We start from the raw sequence: 24,763 nt of genomic DNA on the forward strand, positions 1-24,763 counted from the left end.
CGACAGTTTCCAAATAAATAATCTTCCAGCATTTTATGACTAGGCTAGTCATACATACATATTAAAATGTATAGGCTAGTATAATCTATGTAACGTAATGTAAACGAGTCAAATGAAATTATGAAAGCATAGAGTACCTAAATCTCTATGCTTTCATAATACTGAAGAAAATATATCGTTCGCGTGGACATAAAAACTTACGCATGACATTCAAATAATAGGCTAAAATTAAAATAAAATGTTTTGAAATGGGCTTTGGAATATTACTTTTAAACATTTAACTTTTGTGACATATTTACTTCGTAACTTACTGAAATATTAAATATTTAAGACATATTCTGTGAAAAGTGTACCTTTTACGCCTTTCAACACTTTACTACTGTTAGTTGTTGGACCTAGGAATACAACGGTATGAAAAGGACTATACCATTTAATGAAATAGTGGGCATAGTATAATGGGATATTTTGATTATCATGATTGTTTTGAGTGTTGTAATTAGTAAACTATGTGTATTTTAGTTATACGTTCATTCGTTTTTTTTTGTGCAATTCCCCAAAAAAAAAACACACATCGTCATGGCGTCAGTAATGAATGGTACAGTCCATCGTATCTGAGATCGTCACTCTAGCTTCTCTCTGCGTGCGTGCTTGTAGTTTCCTGTGAAGGGTTGATGCAGGAGATAACCATGGCGGCCACTGAGATAGCGCGACAAGCGGTAAGAGCACTGTTTTATTACAAAGATGTGCTTTGGGTTTACCAAACTGGACTGGCGAATTGGTACCAGATATTTTAGCGGGTGCGACAATTAGTAGAATCCAGTAGGTTTCGATATTCGTGAACGTAGTTGAGGGCCCATTATCAACAAACTGATACACAGTTACAATTAATATTTAAACGCCAGTTATTTTTTGTGCACACAATTAGAATATATGATCACATTTTTTTTAAACACATTATATAGTTATCTCCCTGCAGCTGTTTAGAGGGAAATGGGTTAAAGTTGAGGGCCAACAATAACGCACGAAACCCACGGTTTGAAGTGACCACGAATGATGCATTTTCACAAACAACGATAAAAAAACCATTGTATTGTATTAAACGGCAGTTTAACTGGGAGTTTAATATAATTGTTTTGTATTGTAAATTATATTAAATTCGAGCGCGTCTAGTGCCGTTATATTTAGTTGCTTTAGCATCCTTATATCTCTTCGGCACGATGGGCGTTGTCTTTCATGAAGTATTTCGTACATCAATGTCAGAAACTGGCATGTTAACCAATTGCAGATGTATTTTGCAGAAGCTTGTGTTTTCTTCACTCTGACGTCTCAAATGTGAATAAGTTACGTAGCTAACATGAGGCAGCAGGCTCGAGACTGAGCTCAAATTCTGTGAGATATCATAAATGACTTCTATATCAGTCTTTACTACACAAACCAGATGTTTGAACCAGTATGTTCTGGTTACAGAGCAGCCAGTGGGGTGTTTCAGTCATGATGACCCCCCTTTGGACTCCTTACGGTTGTCTGGTTTGAGAATGTTGCACATGTGGGTCAGATTGTGACTGTTTGTTCAGTCAATAAGATACTCTCACAGTCTGACTTCTCCAATTTGCTCGTTTTGCAGTTAATGAAATGTCCATTTTATGGTTGTTGTTATTCCTCTGTAATCCTCATAACAGAACTGATCATTTGTGCTGATTGGTTCTTGCTGAAATGGATGCACTTTTGATGACCATTAGTTTTTTGATGTTCATTAGTTTTACTTAATGTCTCCATTTGGATGATGGAACTTTATTGCATTAGACCTGTGCTGATTGAATGCTTACTCTTCGTTTTATTATTTTAGCAGAAATCAGATGATTTGGCACATTTGCTCTGCTCATCGCTTAGGTCACACATATGCAAACACCCAAGCACACCAAAGGATATGCTGTAAATGTGGTCAAAAGTCTTTCCTGGCAGAGTTTGGGCAGGACAGGTGGCAGACCTGTGTGAACAATGGTAGAGGAAGTATTGAAGTATGGCCTAAATTTGACATTTGTGTTATGCTATTTACAACAACCCCTTTGCTTTATAGGTATCTGTTACTTGGTAACAGTAATATTCGTCTGTGACTGCAACAAAGTTTACAGGTCTGTCTGCCTGAATGTGGTTTCAGCAGTTGAGATCAGACAGGAAAGAGGAAGTGCAAAGAGCTGAACCTTTGAAATCTGCACCATAGTATTAGAATTTGTCAAAGATCTTGCATAGTGTCTATTAGGTTCATGCTATTACTTTTACTTACTTAGTTGATAATGTTTCTTTTTTTTTGCATCCTCATAAATGAAAGTGCTTACAAAGACTAAGCATTGCTTAGAAACTGTGTGCAAATGATATGTTTTGGTGACAGTCATCTTACTTGTATAATTAATATGGTTTGCTTTTGTTTTATTTCTAGGGAGAGGGTGCACGTGCCGTCCCACTCTCTGGTCATGTTGGCTTTGACAGCATGCCGGATCAGCTGGTCAACAAGTCCGTCAACCATGGCTTCTGCTTCAATATCCTCTGTGTGGGTGAGTGTGTCATGTAGGAGCTCCTTTTTTCCTTGAGACGAAACTAACCATTTGCTCCAGTGTATGTCACACCCCTTCACTGTGAAGGCAAACTCATTCTGTCCTGTGACCCACTTACTAAATACTGATGCACAGATGGAGAGCAGTTGCAGGAACTCACAATTTGGTTTCATTCGTACCCTGATTTCATGTGTGGCTTGCTTAACTGTAGGTTAGACAATTTATGTTCTCACTCAGAACAGTTAAAAAATAGTGGAAATAATCTTTAAAACATTTAGTGAAATTGAAAAGAAAAAAAAAAGTGGTGTGACATACAGCCAAATATGGTGACCCATACTCTGAATTCGTGCTCTGCATTTAACCCATCCAAAGTGCACACACACAGCAGTGAACACACACACACCGTGAACACACACTTGGAGCAGTGGGCAGCCATTTATGCTGCGGCGCCCGGGGAGCAGTTGGGGGTTCGGTGCCTTGTTCAAGGGCACCTCAGTCATGGTATTGCCGGCCCGAGACTCGAACACACAACCTTAGGGTTAGGAGTCATACTCTCTAATCACTAGGCAATGACTTCCCCTGTTCATTTAACATGGTCAGTAAAAAATAGTCCAAACATAGGTGTGTGCATGTGTGTTAGTTTGGCAGACAGACTTCCTGCTGGATTCTCCTCTTGAATCCGGGTGGTGTTTACTGTTGTTTAGTTTTGGTTAGTGCTGTTGAGTATTTCAGTTCAGTGTTGTTCATTGTCAAGTTGTAAAGTTGTAGTTTTTCTGAAATCTGTGACAAAGAGGGTGATGTTCACGCAAAGCAACAATGCATTTTGAGTAATCAAAAGTGGGTAACTTAGCCTAAACCTGTATGTGAGTAACAATTCCTAAAATAACTTACTATATTAACTGGTGGCATACCAGGAAAAATGTATTTCTGTAGGTTAAACAGTAGAGCATGGTGCTAACAACACCACTTTGATTCCTAGGGAATTCATGAATCGTTAAAGTGTATATTTTATATGCAGTGCAAGTCATTTGTGTCTGCTTAATAGATAAACACACAAAACATAACTAGTATGTTTAATAAATGAAATAAAATCAACAATGTAGTATACTATTTTTGCATGGTGATTTATTAGTGAATTTACATTTATAGTAGACCAAGTTAAAGATATAAAATTATGTTTGAAATGGACTGAAATATATATATATATTTTTTTTTTAATTGTTTTAATTACATTTATTTATGATCGGGTTCTTGATCATACTGTCTTACAAAAACAAAAGTGTGAATGCAGTTTTGGGTCAGTATTTAATAATACTATTGAAATTTGTTCGTAAAATCAACAGTATGGTCTTTATAGCAAACTGTGAACCAGGCAAATGATGCTGTGCCCTCACTAAGAAGCCAATGTGATAGAAGCCATGTGATAATATGACGTCTTTATGCTTTTGGTATTCACTTTGCCTTTTGAATTATTTATACGAAGACATTGTTTCAGATTCTTTGTTAGTGTCCCCTAAAGTTCAGGGCATCTGCCAGGGCTTTTATCCAATTTCTGCTAAAGCTCTAAGGAGGTAATGTCAGTGTAAAGGGAATTTGGCAAATGGCAAGGGACTATTGTCAAGCCGATCCCTCTCTCCTCTCTTCATTCCTGATCGTTTAGGTTCAGCTTCAATGCTCTGGGTTTAGTGAATGCTGAGTGCTTCGGCATGCTGTAAATATCACGTCATCATTATCCGGAGAAAAGAGGAAATGCTTCTGAATATATAACCATCAGCTTTGATTCCATCAGTTATGTGAAGTTTAATTCAGTCTCAATTTTTGGATGCGTTTTGATAGTTAATGCTCATCAGCATTTGATCTGTGTTTAAAATCGGTGCTTTATTTATAGGTGTCAGACGAGGCTTTTTGCTCATGCCTGTGGGAATGGGAGTTTATGAAGAAATGGCAAATGTGAGCCATCCATATAATTAACATTCTGGTGGTGTTGCATGATGTCCATTTCTACTGCGCTTGTGGTTGTCAGGAAAGCAAGAATAGGACCTTTAGGCAGACTTAGCCAGGATTGCTGCATGGCTTTTACACTTTAACACGCCAATTATATGGGTTAAAATCTGAAGTGTATGCATCAGCTAAAGAGTGTACTTATATATTAAATCTCATGCGTGTAATTTTGATGTTGAAAATGATTTCACCTATTTCTATTTGATAGCTGAGTACAGCTATAATACAGCAAACCTTATTTAATAAATATCCTAGACACCTTTTATAGAAAAAAATAATTGAGAATTAGTTGTACAGTATATAGTGATATTTTTTATAGAGCCTAGTAGCTTATTTCTGTGTTTATTGCAGGGGAGACGGGTTTGGGAAAGTCCACCCTCATGGACACCCTGTTCAACACCAAATTTGAGGGTGAACCTACACAGCACAATCAGCCTGGAGTGCAGCTCAAGTCCAACACTTACGAGCTGCAGGAGAGCAACGTTCGTCTCAAGCTCACTGTGGTCAACACTGTAGGCTTTGGAGATCAGATCAACAAAGAGGACAGGTGAGATCTGCTTGTGATCAAATGAGGTTAAGTAAACTGATTCTTTAGCCACTTGATCCAGAGGCATAAAGAGTCCTATGATGATCCATAATGTTAGTTATAAGCTTCCACTGGTACATTTGTCTTTGATTATTGGTCAAATCTACTTATAACTCGTTGGTTTTAATTGTCAGTTTGTGTGAAATATATTGTTATAAACATAATTATTATAAAAAGTATTATAACTAATATAAATGATAACTGATATATTAAACTCAGTCTAGTATGTTTCATAATAGATATTAAACCTCAGATAAGAAACCAAGTCTATGACTACAAAGAACATTGTGTTGGATTGCTTTTTTTTTTTAATTGCATGGCAATTAATTATTAGTTTTAACTGATAAATTAAAAGATTTACAGAGCATTCACTACCCTTTAAAGCCCCTGTTTATTTTGGGACCTCATAGTCTTTATGGCATTTATCATAAGAAAAAAAAAAAATTTGTTGGTCCTGCTTTTCTTGATCTGTCATGTCATGTGACACTTTTGTATGCAGAGCTCAATGTAATTTAAAGGTTGGATGGCATCATGAAACCACATATAAACCCACTTTCAGGGTTCTGATGCCGTGGGCTAAGAAAGTGCCAGTTGTAAAGGTTTTAATGGTGTTCAGATTTGACTGAAACAGCGTGTTAAGCTGAATGGTTGTGACAAGCTTTATTTCGCCTGAAGATGCACTTTTATGAGTCTAGAGCTAGCCAACTATTTATAGATACCCGAACCAGGACTTTTTCCCCATCAAAGCTCAGCTCTGAGTTTATTTTACAGTTCTGTAGTAAGCCTCAAGCTTTAAACTCTTTGTAGATTAACACTTGTCTTACTTGAGTACGAGTGTGAAGTTTGTGTGTTTCTTTTGGCCCGTAAGTAATTATTTCCATGTTTTTCATTGTTCAACTTGCAGTTACAAGTCAATTGTGGAGTTCATCGATGCTCAGTTTGAAGCGTACCTTCAGGAGGAACTGAAGATTAAACGCACCCTACACAGTTATCATGATACACGGATCCACGCCTGTCTGTATTTTATTGCTCCCACTGGACACTCACTAAAGTCCCTTGACCTGGTTACTATGAAGAAGTTGGACAGTAAGGTTAGTGATGTTTTTTGTTTTGTTTTTCTGATCACACTGTTGACTGATCAGTATGACAATATAGTTAACAGTAGAAATGTTTTTACAGTATTTAATGCAGTAGACCATCAAAAATACATTACTTTTTTATATTAGCAAAAATAATTTATATCTTTAAACCAATAATAATAATCACATATTTATTGAACTATTACAAAAATAGGCTTTTATTGAATTTATGTCTGCTATAAATGTGGCTTAGCATTATTTACTGTTTAACTGTGCAGAGCAGTCAATTAATATGTGGGTTATTAAGCATTCAGCTGTTGGCCATGTTTAGTGTCATTGGAGCAGTGAAGGTCAGCTGTGTAATCCTGCATTGTTTTTCATCTCTCTCCGTGCTGCACAGATTCCCTGAACAACGATGCTCTCTTAAATCGGAAGTTTTTTTTAAACCAGTTGCCTTGTATGTGTGAGAAGAGGTTCCAGTGTATTTGCACTGTGGTTTAACCTTTATTTAAAGTTCCTGTGCTTAACTTACAACTCATCAGTAGTAAATTACAGGAAACAGACGAAGCATAAAGCTAGTGGCCAGGCTACTGAGAATAGTATTTAGATGGTGGTGTGGGTGGCAGGAGTGTAAAAAATTGAGTGAGTGGGATCAGAGCACTCCATATGTGCACTTGTGTGTTAGAGAGAGAGTCATGAGTGGAGGAGGGGTGTTGATTATCACCCCCCCCCCCCCACACTTACCCTGCATAGAGACTTGAGATTAAAGGAATTATTAATAAATAAAAAAAAGTAATTTACTCACTTTCACGTTGTTCTATGTCTATGAATTTTTAAAGAACATCCAGGCCATTTTTTCTATATAATTAAATTGAGGCTCTCAAGGCTGAGGCTCTCACGCTTTAAAGATGCAAATGTTAATTTTTAGCTGAACTAGGCCTTTAAACACCCTCTCTGAATTGGTTTCAAAGTGAATGTCAAATAGCTGCATATGGTTAATTCTGTTCCAATTTGAGGCACGTTCAGATTTGATCAAGAGGATTTTATGTAAGCTTTCACAGCATTCTATGGAGTCCATTTTGATTGCATTAACTGCTCCTAATTAAAGTTTTCCAAAGTGTAGTCTATTTGTGCAAATACATGTGTCAGCCTCTGCACTTGAATTAAATGAAGTCATTTTTCTGCACTCTGTGTGCCATTTATTCCATTTGCTCAGGCATTGTAGGAGAGAAGATGAGTGTCCATATTTGTCTATGGACTATACTTGTTCTGAGGTTGATTTAAATTACAGTGTTTAGGTTATTATGCCTGAGTGGTTGAAAGTTAGCTGTCCGAAAGGGAAATATTTTCTCACTAGAACTGTTTGCCGTTTTATACGCAAAGATATCATCTGACCACTGCTGTCTTTTGTTGTCATCTTAATTGATGTGTATATAAATTGATTTAATTTCTGATTAAAGATTATTCCCAAATGCCTACCAAGTCTTTCTCCTCTTATGTTACAGGTGAATATCATCCCCATCGTTGCCAAATCAGATGCCATCTCAAAGAGTGAACTTGCTAAGTTCAAAATTAAGATCACAAGTGAATTGGTGAGCAATGGTGTCCAGATCTACCAGTTTCCCACTGACGATGAGACCGTGGCAGAGATCAACTCAACAATGAATGTAAGTAACCAAAAAAACAAAAGAAAAATGTTTTCAGCCAAAACATTTTTGGTGGGACAAAGTCATTGAGTGAAAGGTTTGGTTTAATTAGAGCTTCAGTGATGACACTGAGTTTTGACTGTGTCTGTGTTTTATGTGTGCACACAACGTGGATAAACTACTCACTCAGTGTTTAAACCATGGGAAAATGTTAATACAACAGCTTTCCTCAGAAAAGCCAATGTCCAAAACACATTAGTCAGCTGGAAGAAAACCTCTAGGGAGGACAATTTTGATAATAGATGCATTATATGACAGTCATTTTATTTTCATGTCTTTCATTTATGAATGTATGCTTGAGTAAATAATTAAAATTTCACAACAAATTAAATTTAGGTAGAAACATGAAAAGTCAATACAAGTGTCAAAATAAACATGTGTCTTTGTGCAATTAAAATGTTTTGTAACTTCAGATCTGCTCTCTGAACTGTTGCATACTGTAATGCCCAATAAAGCTGTTCCAATTTATACATTTTCTGTTGTCATACATAAAACAAATATGAATAGTGACTTAACACAACCAATTAATACTAGGTTAACCAGGAGTCACTCTCACTTTACTCCTGTTTTATAATTGTGAAATCGTCTGATTAAATTAACATGCTGCTAGACTAAAGAGCAACTAAATATGGTGGTTTACATGCATATAACTACATGCAGCGCACTGCCTGCATATGAGTAACAAACTATGTGCATATTAACAGACTATATTCATATTTATACAGTGGCATGTGAAAGGTTTAGTATTTTTCATTAGTAAGATATTGTACATAAAAGATGAGGAAACCCAATGCATTAAGAGACAGGGGTGAAAACTTTTCAACAGGATGAAGATGTCCAAATTTTTCTTATTTGGTTGAAATATAATATTTTTCCATTTAGTACTGCCCTTCGGAAGCAACAGAAGATACTTGCATGTGTCCCGGAACACAAATTAAGTACAATTTACCTTGATCTTCAAATTCCAAAAGTTTTCACCCCCGGCTCGTAATGCATCGTGTTTCCTTCTGGAGCATCAGTGAATTTAGAATTCAGAAAATAGAGAAATTTGTATAGTGGAATTTGAATTTGATCTTTCTGGGCGGGTGATTCATGTAGAGCTTATGAATGGGAAACACTGTAACATGATGTTCTTTTAATGTGTAGTAATAATTATTAATATTGCTTATACAAAAAAGCAGGCCCTCTAACCCTAAAGTATTAATCGTTGGTGTGCATCTCATCCCACATTTTATTTGTTTCTGCTATAAGAGATACCTGAAATTGTGCAAATAGTTGAGAAAAGGTTTGGCCTTTGTGTTTCTAAGTCTGAAATATAGTGACTGTTTGCTAAATAAGAGAAACAAAATGTCCACTATTTTTGTATTATTCGAGTACAGAAAAGATTAAGAATGATTAGTTCCACTTCCACTTGAAATCCTTTTACATAGAATCATTCACAAATGTACCATGTCATGTTTTGCTTGGAGATAACAACCATATTTGATACTTCAGTGCTTGTCGAGTTCTCATTTCACGTCACAGTTTAACAGTTTAAGTGAGAGAGTCCATATGGTGTCCAGCCTTCCTGTTTGTGTTTGTCACAGGAAATGAGAGCACAAAAGGAGAGGCATTCTTCTTCAGTGTACTCTCCCAACAACATGTTTTTTTACTGTGGGATAAACACACTCCAATATTTTTCTCAGTGATTTTAAAGCCCACTTTAGTCTTGTCTAGTAAATGTTGTCTTAACAAGGTAATTTCTTTCAGGGTTTTGCCATTGTGAGATGTAGTACTTAAGAAGAGAGGAGGATACTGTTCATTTATTTCTTAATTAAATGGATTTAAATATTGCATAATCAAGTTTGTTACTTTAAGAACTTAAAATAGAGTATTTCTGCTAAATTATTTGTTTGTGGGATTGTTTTGTTGTCTGCAGGGTCATTTGCCTTTTGCGGTAGTGGGAAGCACTGAGGAAGTGAAGATTGGGAACAAGATGGTTCGAGCACGCCAGTACCCCTGGGGAACCGTCCAGGGTGAGTGCTGGTCACGTCTTCTAGAGGAAATGACACTGAGCTTTTCCCTCAGTTTGTCCCTGACCTCTTTGTTCAGGGCATCCAAACCCATTCCGTCCCTCCCTTTCTGTAGGACAATGACTGGACACTCTCATTCAACACACCAACCTCTTTCTCTCTTGCATTTTTTTTCACATCAGGGTAGCATGCTAATGTATTAGGGATGTGAGAATGAGACACTGAGCTGTAATTTCCATGTGACTTACCATTATGGCGCAACAGGAAAATTACATCAGTACAGCACTGATTGGTTGATGGCACCACAATTAAAATCCTTTAGTGCAACCCTGCCCCAAACTGTATCATATGTGAATATTATTATTATATATATATTATTTATAGAATTTATTCCTAATGACAGCAGCCATTATTCTTTTCACATGATCCTTCAGAAATCATTCTAATATGCCAATTTGCTACTCAAGAAACATTTATTTTTACTGTAAATTGTAAAGAATTGTAGAATATTGTAATATATACAGTACAGACCAAAAGTTTGGAAACATTACTATTTTTAATGTTTTTGAAAGAAGTTTCTTCTGCTCATCAAGCCTGCATTTATTTGATCAAAAATACAGAAAAAAACAGTAATATTGTGAAATATTATTACAACATAAAATAATAGTTTTCTATTTGAATATATTCTTAGAATAAATAATTTATTCCTGTGATGCAAAGCTGAATTTTCAGCATCATTCCTCCAGCCTTCAGTGTCACATGTAACATCCAGTCTATCACATGATCATTTAGAAATCATTCTAATATTCTGATTTATTATGAGTGTTGGAAACAGTTCTGCTCTCTAATATATTTGATGAATAAAAGTTTCAAAAGAACTGCATATATAAAAAAAAAAAAAAAAAAAAAAAAACAGAATAATATATATTCTAATAATATATTTTCTTTACTATCACTTTTTATCAATTTAACACATCCTTGCTGAATAAAAGTATTGATTTTATAAAAAAAAAATATACTGTTTTTTTTATTCATCAAAGTATCCTAAAAAGTATCACATGTTCTGAAAAAATATTAAGCAGCAGAACTGTTTTCAACTTTGATAATGAATCATCATATTAGAATGATTTGTAAAGGATCATGTGATAATGATCTTAAAAATTCAGCTTTGCATCACAGAAATAAATGATAATTTAAAGTATAATAAAAAAATATATATATTATTTATAATTGTAATAATATATCACAATATTACATTTTTTTCTGTATTTTTGATCAAATAAATGCAGGCTTGATGAGCAGAAGAAACTTCTTTCAAAATCATCAAAAATAGTAATGTTTCCAAACTTTTGGTCTGTACTGTATATATTGCAGTGGCCTTTTTTCTTGTATGCAAAGTGATCTTGCTTAATTTAGTCTTCTGTAAGGGTGACCAGACACTGCCGCTGTGAGTCATGTGTTTACTTGTGATTCATGGCACATCGTTTACTTATTTAAAGGTCAAAGTCACATGGATTAAAACCATGCAGAAAGGGATGCATTTTCTATGCAAATTTATATCAGTGAGCTGAAAAAATCCTGTAAACTTAGATTGAGAGAAGGCCACAAGCCATAACTAGAGACTAGAATATTAAAGACAGCTGGTGATGATCTTTTTTGATGGGACTGTAAGCAACCACATAGCAGTGCACAAAAAAATGATTGGAACACCTTAAAGGGATAGGTCACCCAAAAATGAAAATTCTGTCATGAATTACTAACCCTCATGTCGCTCCTAACCTGGTAAGACCTTTGTTCACATTCGGAATACAAATTGAGGTATTTTTGATGAAATCCCAGAGCTTTCTGACCCTGCGTAGACTATGCAGGGTCTGAAAGCTCTTGGATTTCATCAGAATATCTTAATTTGTGTTCAGAAGATTTGGAATGATATGAGGTTGAGTAATTCATGACAGAATTTTAATTTTAGGCTGAACTGACCCTTTAACAACACCCTGGCAACCACCCAGAAAACTCCAGCACTGTGGCGCCTAGTTTTGCACAGACAAGCACCACTCCCGATTTCTTAATGTAAAAACATCTCTGTTTATACTGTTACAATAACAGCTGCAGGGAATGTTGGTATTGTTAATACTAGATCACAGCTGGACATTTATACACACAGACTGTTAAAATAGCTCATGTCCTTGTGTCGGGTATGAAATTGAAGAAGGTTATGAAAAAAGTTTCATAAAATCAAGATGTTAAAATGTATGTGTTCCGGTGGCTCTGTGGTAGAGCATTGCATTAGCAGCGCAAAAGGTTGTGGGTTCTATTCCCAGGGAACACATTAGGTAAAAAATGTTAGCCTGAATGCACCAAGTTTTTTTTGTTGATAACAGCATCTGCTAAATGCAGAAATTCAAGTCACCGTTTCTTATGAGCATAAATTTTTTTATCACATTATCTTTTTTTGACAGTTTTGCAAGATTTTTTTATTTTTAAATTGCTTAAAATGCACATGTCGTACCACTGTTACTTGGATAGTATAATGTCAATTACCCATCTGCAGCTTTTCCATAAACTACCCAGATCTTTAACTCTTAGACTTACTCCACCCTTGAAGAAAATGCAGTGATTAATGTGTATGGCATCTCCAGGAGGAATTTATTCCCATCTCTTTTCATATCTTATATGACTATGGCAGTCATTGATGGGCATTTTCCATTGAAAGTCGTGTGTTTTGTGTTTTCCAGTGGAGAATGAGAATCACTGTGATTTTGTGAAGCTGAGAGAAATGCTGATAAGGGTCAACATGGAGGACCTGCGAGAACAGACTCACACTCGCCATTATGAGCTGTACCGCCGTTGCAAGCTGGAGGAGATGGGATTCAAAGACACTGATCCTGACAGCAAACCCTTCAGGTGAAGAGGGTCACAGTCACACCGAATGATCTGGAAAAAGTTCTCCACCACAACCTATGACAAAAACATTTATAGGGATAAATGAATGGTAATAGGGATAGTTTACTGTCATTCCAAATCCATAAGGCTTTGGTTCATCTTCAAAACACATTCAGATAAAAGATCCAAGAAGATTATAATGGCATTGTGAAACGAATCCATACAAACTGAGCGGCTTAATCTCAGCAGTTTAATAATGAATCAATTAAAAGGGAACAATCCCTTTAAACAAATATTTTGTGTGTGGTTTGTTGTGTTCAGCCTACAGGAAACATACGAGGCCAAAAGGAATGAGTTTATGGGTGAGCTGCAGAAGAAAGAGGAGGAAATGAGGCAAATGTTTGTCCAGAGAGTCAAAGAGAAGGAGGCAGAGCTGAAAGAGGCAGAAAAGGAGGTTTGTTTGTTTTTTTGAAGACCGTAATACATTTAGCAAATGTAGCCAAAGTATTATTCACCGCTCATGCAATACATGGGGTTCAGTAGCTGTATAGCTGGTCTGGTTCATACAATCAAATGCATCCAAAAATTATGGAAAAAAAAAGAGAGACCATGTTTACTTCTATAAATTTGACTTTTTTTACAGTAGATAGTAAAGCTTTGTTAGTTCCGTAACATACTGACTCTTTGGTGTTCATTTCACAGCTTCATGAAAAGTTTGACCGTCTTAAGAAGCTTCACCAGGATGAGAAGAAGAAACTCGAGGACAAGAAGAAGTCTCTCGATGATGAGCTGAACAGCTTCAAGCAGAAGAAGACCGCTGCTGAGCTGCTGCAGGCCCAGACCCAGCAGGCAGGGAGCTCCTCCACACTTAAGAAGGATAAAGAGAGGAAAAAGTAAGTATTGACCTCTCTACATGGTCCCTAACCCTCACAACCTTGCCTTCACGAGATACCAGAAGATCACGATGCAGGAGAACATGTGTGAACGTGTGTGTGTGTGTGTGTATGCATTTCACCGACCTCTCATGTAATATAACAAGGAACATTAAATTTGGATAATGACCAAAACTATGGAGTTTGGATGGAGTTGACAGTGCACTGATATGAAAACAAAGCTCTAGTTTGAGCATATACACTACTGTTCAAAAGTTTATTCGATTATTTTATTTATTTATTTTTTTATACATTTTATTCAGCAAAAATGCATTAAATTAGATGTTAGATTTAGGGTAGATTAGGTTTGTTTGAAATAGATTCTGCACATTTTTTATAAAAAAATCACTCCACGAAACATTAGTTTTAGGCTTACAAACAGGATTAGGTGCTTCTACACCCTTGTTGATCAGATATCATTTCCCACTGATATTATAATAAATTATGGGTAGGGTTAGGTTTAGGGGTAGGGATTGGGTTAAGTCTGTATTTTTGGACAGTAATGTTGATCCAGGAACATGTCTTTCTTGGCAAAATCACGGCGACCACTGGAAATAATAAATCTTTCTTGAGAACTACCTCTGCATATTATAATTATTTTTTCGGAATAATCTTAGTAGTGAGTTATTAATACTGATGACTGTAGTAATTGCTGCTGAAAATTCAGCTTTGCCATCACATAAATAAATTTCATTTTAAAATATATTAAATATAGAAGTCGTTTAAATTGTAATAATATTTCACAATTATACCGTTTTTACTATAATTTAATTCAGTAATGCATCCTTGGTAAGCATAAGAGACTTCTTTCAACAACATCTTACCCACCCCCAAACTTTGGAACAGTAGTGAAGATACTCATATTGTTGTGCATTTATAATATAAAACATCCAGTTTATTTTTGTGGTATTGTTCAGCTGTATTTCAGTTATGCTATGAAAATATATAGCATACTTTAATTGTGATCTCTTTACATTTCCCAGTCTGGTATTTGGTAGTCTGTATGAAAATAACATGTTAGACGGTTCTATATAGTTATAATTATATATGCTATATAACTCATGGTATGAAATGATTACATTATTAACAGTACAATACTGCATTGCAAACATGCAAATGGTTACTAGTTATCAGAGCTCAAATAAATTGCTTCAGTAATGCTGGTAATCACTCATGATTGTGTCTTCAATTTGATTTGCCTCAAGTTGATCACCTGACAATTAATTGGAAAGAAGACACTTGCATTGACAAGGTTTACGTTTTGTTGGTTTTTCAAATCAATCTCTTCTGATTTTAACTGTTTCCCCCCTCTTAAGCTTCTTGTATGTCCTCACAAGGCAGCAGTTTTCACAGCAACAAGATACTGAGGAAACACTGTTAACAATTTATATGAAAGCCAGAGAAAGGGTACAGCTTTCCTCAGTGCTCTTGCAGGGCAGGACATGTAGAGTATTCATTGTTTGATGTTGCATGTAAAGTGTCTTGTCTAGTTTGTGCACGTGTCATGTACGTCTCATCCATGCTGTTTTCCAGTTAACTCCTCACCTGTTCCCAGTCCCGCATGAGACACCTTATGCTGGTAAGGCTTTCAAAGTATCTCTTAAGGCACAAGCCCTCGTTCACACTAGGGAACTAAATTACAGGGACACATGTAATGATGGTGGATCATGTAGTTTCTGTGTTAAAGAGCTGCATAGTAATTAGTTTTTCTTATTCGTGCTTAAAAGTGCTGATAATGTGAAGAATGTCCTTGTGGCAGCAGCAGGGGATATTTTGTCTCCAGAGCCAGGCGAGAGTTTATTGCTCTCTCTGTGTGATGTGCAGCCATCTGCCATCTGAATCCATAACAATCTGCTGTTGTTTGCACTCCACTGCTCTTCCAAAAATCTTGCACAAAAGAGCCTTTAATGGCTCGGCTCCTACAGCTGGGTCACACTAGTCCACCACTCAGCCTTGAAAATAATGTTGTTGTTGAGAAGGCTATCCCTTGCTAAATTGTAAATAACACCAATGTTAAAGTTTGGATGTCTGACTCATGTCATTACACAACAGAAGAGACCATATAATGAATTTTAACTGGTACAAAGAGAGAACAATACTAAGCCTTACCACATACACCCCCTGCAACCGCTTTCATGCAATCATGTTTTAACAGATGCACGACTAACATTTTGGATCTTCTTTAAATTAATGTGTGAATACAACAGTGTAACCTGTAGGGAACAATAATCTCACTTCTCTCTCATTTCCAGTTCAGGATTCCTGTAGAAAGTGCTCCCCCTGCCCGCTGTGAATGAGCTCTTCCCTCCTCAGTGTTCCTGAGCCATGCTGTTCCCATTCCCTCCCCCCCTCTCTCTTCCGTTCCCCCAGTTTCACGCATAACGCACCTGAGGAGGGATATTAACTGTGAATGGAATCCTTCTTTAGATGGTTTAACTCCTTTTTTTTTTTTTTATGACATGCTATTGTTTCTTTTTCTTTGTGTAACTTGCTGTGTTATGATATCATGATGATATTGCTTTGCTCTGCATGACTAGTGTTTGATTCAACTTTAACACGAGTGGCTACTGTTATGGGTATGCAGTAGTTGAGTACACAGGTTAAAATGGGACAAATTATATTAGTAATACCATAATTGTCATTGGTGTTATAATAGAAAGATGTATGAGCTGCTTTCAGTTCGGTCCTGCAGTAAGATTTAAGGCGTTTTTTATTTGGTTAGAATTTAGGAACGTTAGTAATGATTATTTTGTCTCATTTTAGCTCATGTATGCTTTACAGATGTTATACAACCGGTCATTGATATGCTTGTATTAGTTTAGAAAAACTTTGGCACATTTCATCCAAATGTAAGCACATTTTTATAGCTTTTTATTTTTGTGACATTTTATTTTTCACAAAATTAATAATAAAAAATAAAGAAACTTTCTAATATCGATTGCAAAAGGGACTAATATTTGCATCAGTAATAAAGGGCATTCTTTCATAAACCTTTAAACTGTGCGTAAGTCATTGTGTATGAATATCAGACAATGTCATTCTACACTTTATTATTTGCACTATTCATAAAATGTTTATGCACTCGGGGTGACATGGCCAGTGTTTGATTTGCTTACTCTGCATTGAAAATCTTGATTCCTCAATTGATGCTTTGATTATTTGCTTAAGGGGAGAAGCTGGACTTTCACGTTTGGAGCAATTTACTACATCTGTATGCTTAACTGAGCATATGTAATAAGACTAAATATACATCTGAATTTATTGTCTAAAGGTTTGAACTATATTCTCAAGTGAAGTGTTTGACAAATTAACTGAACTTCATTATAAGATCCTTATATGACCAAATTTTGTCTAGGTGAGTCAGTTTTCTGACTCGCTGCAGGAAATGACAGTTTATTAAGTTGTAACTTATATTTTCAAAGCTACGGTTAAATATACCAGACTATTCAGCAAAAAAAAAAAAGTTGGTTCTGTGCTGGATGAGTGTTTTGTGTTGTATCTGGATGCTGGTCTTTCAACAGGTGGCATTTATGTGATTGATATTTATCACCTATTAACGCTTTTGCTCCCTCCAGCGTCCCTGCTCACTGCCGTGTGTGTATTTACTTTCCTTTGCAGTATTCCCTGGCTCTGCACAGAGTAGTATGGCTTTGATAAGGGACCAGGCCCAGACTCTTTGGTTAACCCGGTAGCCCAGGGGGAGGCAGTGTGGACCAAGCTGTCTCATAAGTCACCTCTTGTATTTTGATTTTGGGCTCTTTCTGCAGCTTTTACTAACACTGTAATTATTGTGTTACCAAAACCTTTGCTTTAGGCTGTGCTTTTTTTGCAGTGTATCTTTTGTGATGCTTTGTGTGACTAATATGCTTAAAGGGAATAGTTCACCCAAAAATATTAACCTGCTGAAACTTTAGTCACTCTCTGACCAAGAAGATGTAGATGAGTTTGTTTCTTCATCAGAACAAATTTGGATAGGCTAGCATTACGTAGCATTAGCATTACTTGCTCACCAATGGGTTCTCTGCATGAATGGGTGCCGTCAAAATGAAAATTCAAACGGCTGATAAAAGCATCAACTCAAAGTTTTCACCCATTCACTTCAGATGATCAATTGGTTAGTAAGTAAGGTAAAACTTAATTTCTCCAAATCTGTTCCAGTGATGAAACACACTTGTCAAAAAATATTCAGCAAATGTTAATTTTTTTGGGGGTGGACCTTTTTTTTGTGCCTCTTCAGAGAGATGGGGAGGGAAAATGCAGTCATTATAATCACTGTCCCAGTTCACCTGTTTTAGATTGGGTTACCTTTGACCACGGTTTTATTAAATAGAGAATCCAAGATATATGAATCCATGCACGTCCAAATTGTGAAGAGAGGATGCACTATGCATTTGAAGCAGGCCAGAAGGACGGTGTGTTCCATTCCGCCCACATTCTGAATGCTTCATGCTTTTGGCTGGCAAAAGAAAAATCCGAGTGGCCATTTTCAATTGACTGTTGTAAACTTGTCTTCCCACTGGTGCTGATGAGTTCAGTGGCCTCCTGATACTTTCTCTAATCTGCATTTGTCTCCTCTCTTCTTCTAGCTTCTTTTAACTCTGTCTTGGCCACCTGTTGGAAGAGGGGATTGCAGCTTCCACGAGAACTAAGCGTCCACTCTTATCTTTTTCACTCCGTCAGCCTTGTTTGAATATTTTGATTGTTTATTTTTTTTTACTTTAATGCTGAGTGCCCTGTTGATGGCCTTATGTGGGCTTAACATGGTATTTTTCAACAAATATAAGCTGTTTCCTAATTAGGGCATGCTAAGCAGTCCCTCATTAGTATTTTTACAGACATCGTTTGCTGGTGACACCTGAGCCAAAGCTCTGGTAGAAAGGCTGTGAAGGAAAGCTTTGGAGTTTTTAGGTCATATTGTATGTCTATGATTTTGTCTTGCAGTTTCAATCTGTTCAGTTAAACAATAATTTAGGTTTTTCATCAGTACATGTGTTTGTGAATGAACATGCATGTCCTCATCAAAATTAACAGTTTAACTGAGGAGCAAACGAATACTAACTTTTTGCAAACACTATTATTTAGGTTGTGAATTAAGATGAGTAAGATTATCTTTAAGACTTTTTACAAAAAAATTGACATGCTAGCTGTGAATTTTGAGAAAATCCAAAGAAAATTGAGCCCGAAAGTTCCTGGTTGTTAATGCATCAAAATGTGTTAAGAGAGAGAAGAATTTTAATTTAATGAGAGTCATTATTTGAAAGCATGAGCTAAATAAGCAAAATCTGAGAGGTTTGTATTGTATGTTTTGTAAACCCCTATCCATTTCAAGTCTTAAATAGCCAAACAAATTTTTATAAAATATAATCTTAAAGAATAATGAAGCACCTATTGAAATACCATGTAGGTCACATCCAGTGCCACTTTTTGTATTCTTTATCTTCTATTCTTTTGCATGCCCTGAACATATTTTTGTTCATGGAGTTATTCTTTGCTAAGACATATTTACTCTTTAAATGCTTACTTTGGACTATTTTATTACATGTATTTATTCCAGGTACAATGTGCAGTTATATTCAGTTTATAAATGTCATTTCCCATGTTCAGACATTTTCAGATTTAAGTCATTTAATTTCAAATAAGATAGTTAAGAGGTACAGACAGTCATGCATAGGCTATGTGCAGTACATATAATTTCTAAGCACCTATTTTGCGTATAAATGTCAAGACATGTTTTAATGATTAATGCAATTATAGGACAAGTGACTGTTTTCTGTGTGAAACATTTTGGGTGTCAAGACTGGCCTAGATTTTTCTAGCCATCTCCAATGTTTTCCCCTTAATTTCAATACACCCGCCCCTGTAATACCAGAAATTTGTGAAATATTTAACTGTAGTAAGATTCCATGGTGTACATTTTAAATAAAACATTTTTAAAAACCGACACGCTACTTCATGATTTAACCTTCAAATAAATGTTTATATATTGTTATTTTACTGCTTTTTCTCTTCAATATGAGTTCAAATTTACCAAAAATGTAGATAAAATTTAAAATATTATACATTAACTGATTTTCTGAAAACAATTAGTAATTGTAGGAAGAAAATGTACTTTTGGCCATGTTAAATTATTTCGCAATGCTGACGAGATAAAAGGAAAATTGAGGATTTAAACGCGGCACGATTGTTTGGTATGAAAGTAGACAGGCTGTGTCTCAAAATCTAGTCAGCTGCCTATTAAGACAGCATCTCGGCAATCATTGTTGCGCTCAACCACTTGGCAGACGGCTCTCAAGCACTAGGTTGTGAAACACAGCCAAAGCGTTTCCTGCGCTTCCATCTCTGGCCTCTAGGAGGCGCTGTCACTCAGGAATCAGCAGCTGTCCTCGGCGCTCCGTCACAGGACTGTACTGTGTGCGTGTCATTCGTCCGCGCACAGCAAATAAGAATATTTATATAGTTTTTGTTTATTGTACTCGATAAATATGTCTACTACGACCGGTGGCGGAGAGTTTGGCAACCCTCTGCGGAAATTTAAGCTGGTTTTCTTGGGCGAGCAAAGCGGTAAGTGTTCAGATACGGTGAGACGTGGACAGAGAAACAGACAGGCCAGCTGAAAGGATGCTACAGAATGATAGATGTTAACAAATATAAATGTAAATAACTAACGTTATCTGACAGTTTGATACGATCGAAGCACTTAAAATACAGCGACATTTACAGTAAACGGTTGTCATTAACATTAAACGAACATACATCATGAGGCATCTAATGTAATATCCTGCTGTATCCAACTAAGTTATATAAAAAAATATAACCTTATAGGATTATCAACTCAATTCTGCTTTAATTGGCTAATTATGTTATTGTTATATATTTCTCCTCTGTGTTTATGTTGTGTTTTATGTTGACATCGAAGGCAGGATTAGCATTAGTCAGTCTTAGCCACAAAAGAGATCTCCAGTTTTAAAGGCCTTTTATATGTGATCGCATCGAACATTAGATTTAACACATGAAATGCAAACAACATTGCGCTACAATCGTGAGTGAACATGTTTTAGTGTATAAAACAATACTGTCTGTTGTGAAGATGGTTGCTAGCGGATAGCAGTTAGCATGGTTGTAGCTAGCCAGCTGTGACAATCATGAGATCATTCATAAACCACATCAGGGATTTTTAACTGCCACATCATCCACGTCACATCCACTTTTTCTTTTCATAATGGCTGGATCTGACGTAAAAAAAAAAACAGCATTCTGTCGCAAACTAGAGTTACTGCATTTCATAAACCTGTATTGAAATGGTATGTTGCTGTAAAAGCAGGACGGCGACACCCATGTTGCCAACACAGCGATCAGAGTTCAGACTCATCCTGCAGACCAGTGCATCCTTGACCGCATCTTTGACAATATACTTTCAATGCGAACACCAAACACCTGTCTGTGTAGGGAGCACACTATGTTTAGAGACGTATTTACTGTGAGGCTGTCTTATTTCTAATGCTTTATGTTTTAATCTTTTTCCACAGTCGGCAAAACTTCACTTATCACGAGGTTTATGTATGACAGCTTCGATAATACCTATCAGGTAACACCTGCTTTGACTGTCAGAGCCCATTGTGTGTTCACAGATGCTTACCGTGTTATTGTGCATCTTAATATCTGCCCAGAGTGTTGCTGATATTGTAAAATCTGCAACGCAAAGGTTTGGTTTCAGTGTTGTTCTCTAAAGGAATTTTAACATTTGCTAATAAAATTTTGGATCTTGTTGATCCAAACCTTGTCTTCCATGGAACACAAAATTAGATACTTTATAGAATTATTTTTTTTTGATTTCGTTTCCATATTAAGTCTCTTTTGCTCATAAAGACTTAATTAAAAAAAAGTTCAATAATAAAAACAGTAATATTTTGTAATATAGCAGTTTAAAATAAATGTTTTCTATTTGAATATATTTTAAAATGTAATTTATTTCTGTGATGCAAATCTGAATTTCCAGCATCATTACTCCAGTCTTCAGTGTCACATGATCCTTCAGAAAACATTTTAATATGCTGATTTGGTGCTCAAGAAACATTTCTTATTTTAACATTATAAATGTCTTACTGTCACTTTTGATCAATTTAATGCATACTTAAATGCTGAATAAAACTATTAATTTCCTTTAAAAAAATAAATGTACTGATCCCAAATGTTTAAATGGCAGTGTATGATGGATTTTATCTTGCATTTGGTACTTGGCCAGTTTTAAAGGGTTAGTTCACCCAGATAGCAAATTTATATAATTAATAACTTATCCTCATGTTGTTTCAAACCCGTAAAACCTCTGTTTATCTTTGGAACACAGTTTACGATATTTTAGATTTAGTCCGAGAGCTCTCAGTCCCTCCATTGAAGCTGTGTGTACGGTATACTGTCCATGTCCAGAAAGGTAAAAAAAAACATCATTAAAGTAGTTCATGTGACATCAGAAGGGTCAGTTAGAATATTTTGAAGCATCGAAAATACATTTTGGTCCAAAAATAGCTGAAACAACGACTTTATTCAGCATTGTCTTCTCTTCCGTGTCTGTTGTGAGAGAGAGTTCAAATCAAAGCAGTCTGGATATCCGGTTCGCGAACGAATCATTCAGTTCACCAAATCGAACTGAATCGTTTTAAACGGTTCGCATCTCTAATACGCATTAATCCACAAATGACTTAAGCTGTTCACTTATTTAATGTGGCTGACACTCCCCTCTGAGTTCAAAAAAAACCAATATCCCGGAGTAATTCATGTACTCAAACAGTACACTGACTGAACTGCTGTGAAGAGAGAACTGAAGATGAACACAGAGCCGAGCCAGATAACGAACAAAACATTGACTCGTTCACGAGTCAAGAACCGTTTCTTGTCAGACGCGTCCGATTCGTGAACTGAGGAGCTGATGATACTGCGCATGTGTGATTCAGCGTGAAGCAGACCAAAATGTCTGAACTGAACTGATTCTTTTGATGATTAATTCTGAACTGATTCTGTGCTTGTGTTATGAGTGCGGGTAAACCGAAGGCTTGAATCAAGGGCAATCATCGCAAATGACGCCATTACGTCGAGCGCAAAAGAACCGGTGAACCGTTTTCTTCAACCGGTTTATTGAATCGAACTGTCCGAAAGAACTACTGGTGATCCGAACACCGATGCAACCGGTTTTTTCACTTGTGAACGAGTCAGTCTATTGTTCGTTATCTGGCTCTAAAATATCTTAAACTGTGTTCTGAAGATAAACGGAGGTTTTATGGGTTTGAAACAACATGAGGGTAAGTTATCAATGACATACATTTGCTATCTGGGTGAACTAACCCTTTAATTTAGTTTTTAGATCTCAAATCTGATTCATACATGTTCATATAATGCACAGAACCAGAGAACCAGTGAGATTTGGTGCCACTGAGATCAAGTTTGATGTTAAAGTTAAGTGTCTTGGAAATTTTGCAGTGTGCACTAATAAACTAATTTTTTCTCTCAACAGGCAACTATTGGGATAGACTTTCTGTCAAAAACCATGTACTTGGAAGACCGCACGGTAGGACCGAGATTAGCATTTCTAGAATAATTTCCTAGGAGTCTCTGTGTGCCCAAGCCTTTTGTCTTATTAGAAAGCTAGCATGTTTGTATAAAGTCTAGTTTAGTTAAAACATTGACTAGTAACAATATTATTACCAGGCGGTTTTGACACACACTGGCTCAAGTCAGTCACCTTGATGTTTCCTAATATCTCCTTTAAAGTCTATAAGACTTCTTTATTTATTTATTTAAAGTCCATCAGGTGATTTCACTGTCTGTGTCACCGATTCATCACAGTTATCATTTGCCTAATTCCTTGTGCATGCCTGTAGCTCATTGTAGTCATTAGTTGGTCTTTTATTTTGAGTTCACCTTTTTAAGTTTGGTTGTGTCTTTGTCCACCTCATCCCACTCTCTTCCCTGGCTGGGTGCTGAATGGGTCCCCACGCCTGTTGTTCTGCATGGATGGTCATAGATTCGGCTACAGCTGTGGGACACAGCTGGGCAGGAGCGCTTCCGTAGCCTCATTCCCAGTTACATCAGAGACTCAGCAGCCGCAGTGGTGGTCTATGATATAGCAAGTAGGTAGCTAGTGCTCCTGCTTCACCGCATGGTGAGGTCAAGTTGGGTAATGCTTGAGTAAATGGCACTCATGTAGCCATCATGTAAAAGGTGTGCTACAAGCCCTTTGGAAGGTCTGTATGTGGTGGTCAGTGTTGATGTATGGGAATCATTGGATGGGAAACACTGCTCATGTAGGTCCAAAACCTGTATGACTTACTTTCTTCTGTAGAACCCAAAAAGACAGAACTGCATTTGTCTATATATAAACAAAGTCAGTAGGATCCAAAACAATGATGAACCCCATTGACTTCCAAAGATTGTTATTCTTCTTCCAGTTTAAGCATCTTTACACTAGTTTTCTGTAGTTCCTCCAGCTTAGGGAATTATCTTCTACTATTTTCCATTTGACACTTGGATCCTTTAAATTGTTGGAATTTTTAGTAAAGCTTTTACACTCGCGTGGAGATAATAGGATGTGAAAACAAAGGAAGATAATCTCTCTCAGTGTTTTGGGTCCATACACATGAAGTCAGTGGGATCCAGACCCCATTGATTTTCATTATATGGACAAAAACAAACAAACATTCTTCAGAATACTTTGTGTTCCACAGAAGAAAGGAAGTCAAATAGGTTTGGAACAGCATGACAGTGTGTACATGAATAAAAATATGAAATTGAAACAAAATTATAAAATTTTGGGGTCTTTTGGGTCACATTGGAAAACATATATTTCAAAACCATAAAGTGCTTTGGTTAGACTAAAAGCATGTCCAGTTACATGTTGTTACATGAATGGAGTGCCATTTGCGAAGCATCTTGCAGAAAGCAGCATCATTCAGAGAGCTGGAATAAAGAAATGCCTAAATGCCTTTAGATGGTTTTAAAAATCATTCTTATTCTTATTTCCT

The 24,763-nt window shown here is 36.4% G+C and overlaps 2 protein-coding genes across 7 annotated transcripts; both read left to right on the forward strand.

Annotated features, from left to right (window-relative positions):
- The first annotated feature begins 610 nt into the window (after nucleotides 1-610).
- On the forward strand, nucleotides 611-19,692 carry LOC113057886 (septin-6). 6 transcript variants are annotated; one of them, XM_026225456.1, is made up of 11 exons: nucleotides 611-716; nucleotides 2,438-2,552; nucleotides 4,905-5,100; nucleotides 6,044-6,230; nucleotides 7,724-7,885; nucleotides 9,843-9,939; nucleotides 12,672-12,840; nucleotides 13,141-13,273; nucleotides 13,522-13,712; nucleotides 15,285-15,330; nucleotides 18,338-19,692. In XM_026225456.1, exons 1-10 carry the CDS (start codon nucleotides 672-674, stop codon nucleotides 15,286-15,288), a joined length of 1,299 nt encoding a protein of 432 aa, XP_026081241.1. In that variant the 5' UTR covers nucleotides 611-671; the 3' UTR covers nucleotides 15,289-15,330; nucleotides 18,338-19,692. The 6 variants fall into 6 exon arrangements, with proteins under 6 accessions (XP_026081241.1, XP_026081240.1, XP_026081239.1 ...); XM_026225455.1 differs by lacking the exon at nucleotides 18,338-19,692 and adding an exon at nucleotides 16,004-16,773; XM_026225454.1 differs by lacking the exon at nucleotides 15,285-15,330.
- Nucleotides 19,693-20,092: 400 nt separating this feature from the next.
- Nucleotides 20,093-24,195, forward strand: LOC113057887 (ras-related protein Rab-6A-like). Its single transcript, XM_026225458.1, has 4 exons — nucleotides 20,093-20,312; nucleotides 21,278-21,336; nucleotides 23,257-23,310; nucleotides 23,767-24,195. The coding sequence occupies exons 1-4, from the start codon at nucleotides 20,234-20,236 to the stop codon at nucleotides 23,878-23,880; spliced, it is 306 nt and encodes a 101-aa protein (XP_026081243.1). The 5' UTR covers nucleotides 20,093-20,233; the 3' UTR covers nucleotides 23,881-24,195.
- The last annotated feature ends 568 nt before the right edge of the window (nucleotides 24,196-24,763 follow it).

This window comes from Carassius auratus, chromosome 39 (assembly GCF_003368295.1).
Source record: "Carassius auratus strain Wakin chromosome 39, ASM336829v1, whole genome shotgun sequence".
NCBI lineage: Eukaryota > Metazoa > Chordata > Actinopteri > Cypriniformes > Cyprinidae > Carassius > Carassius auratus.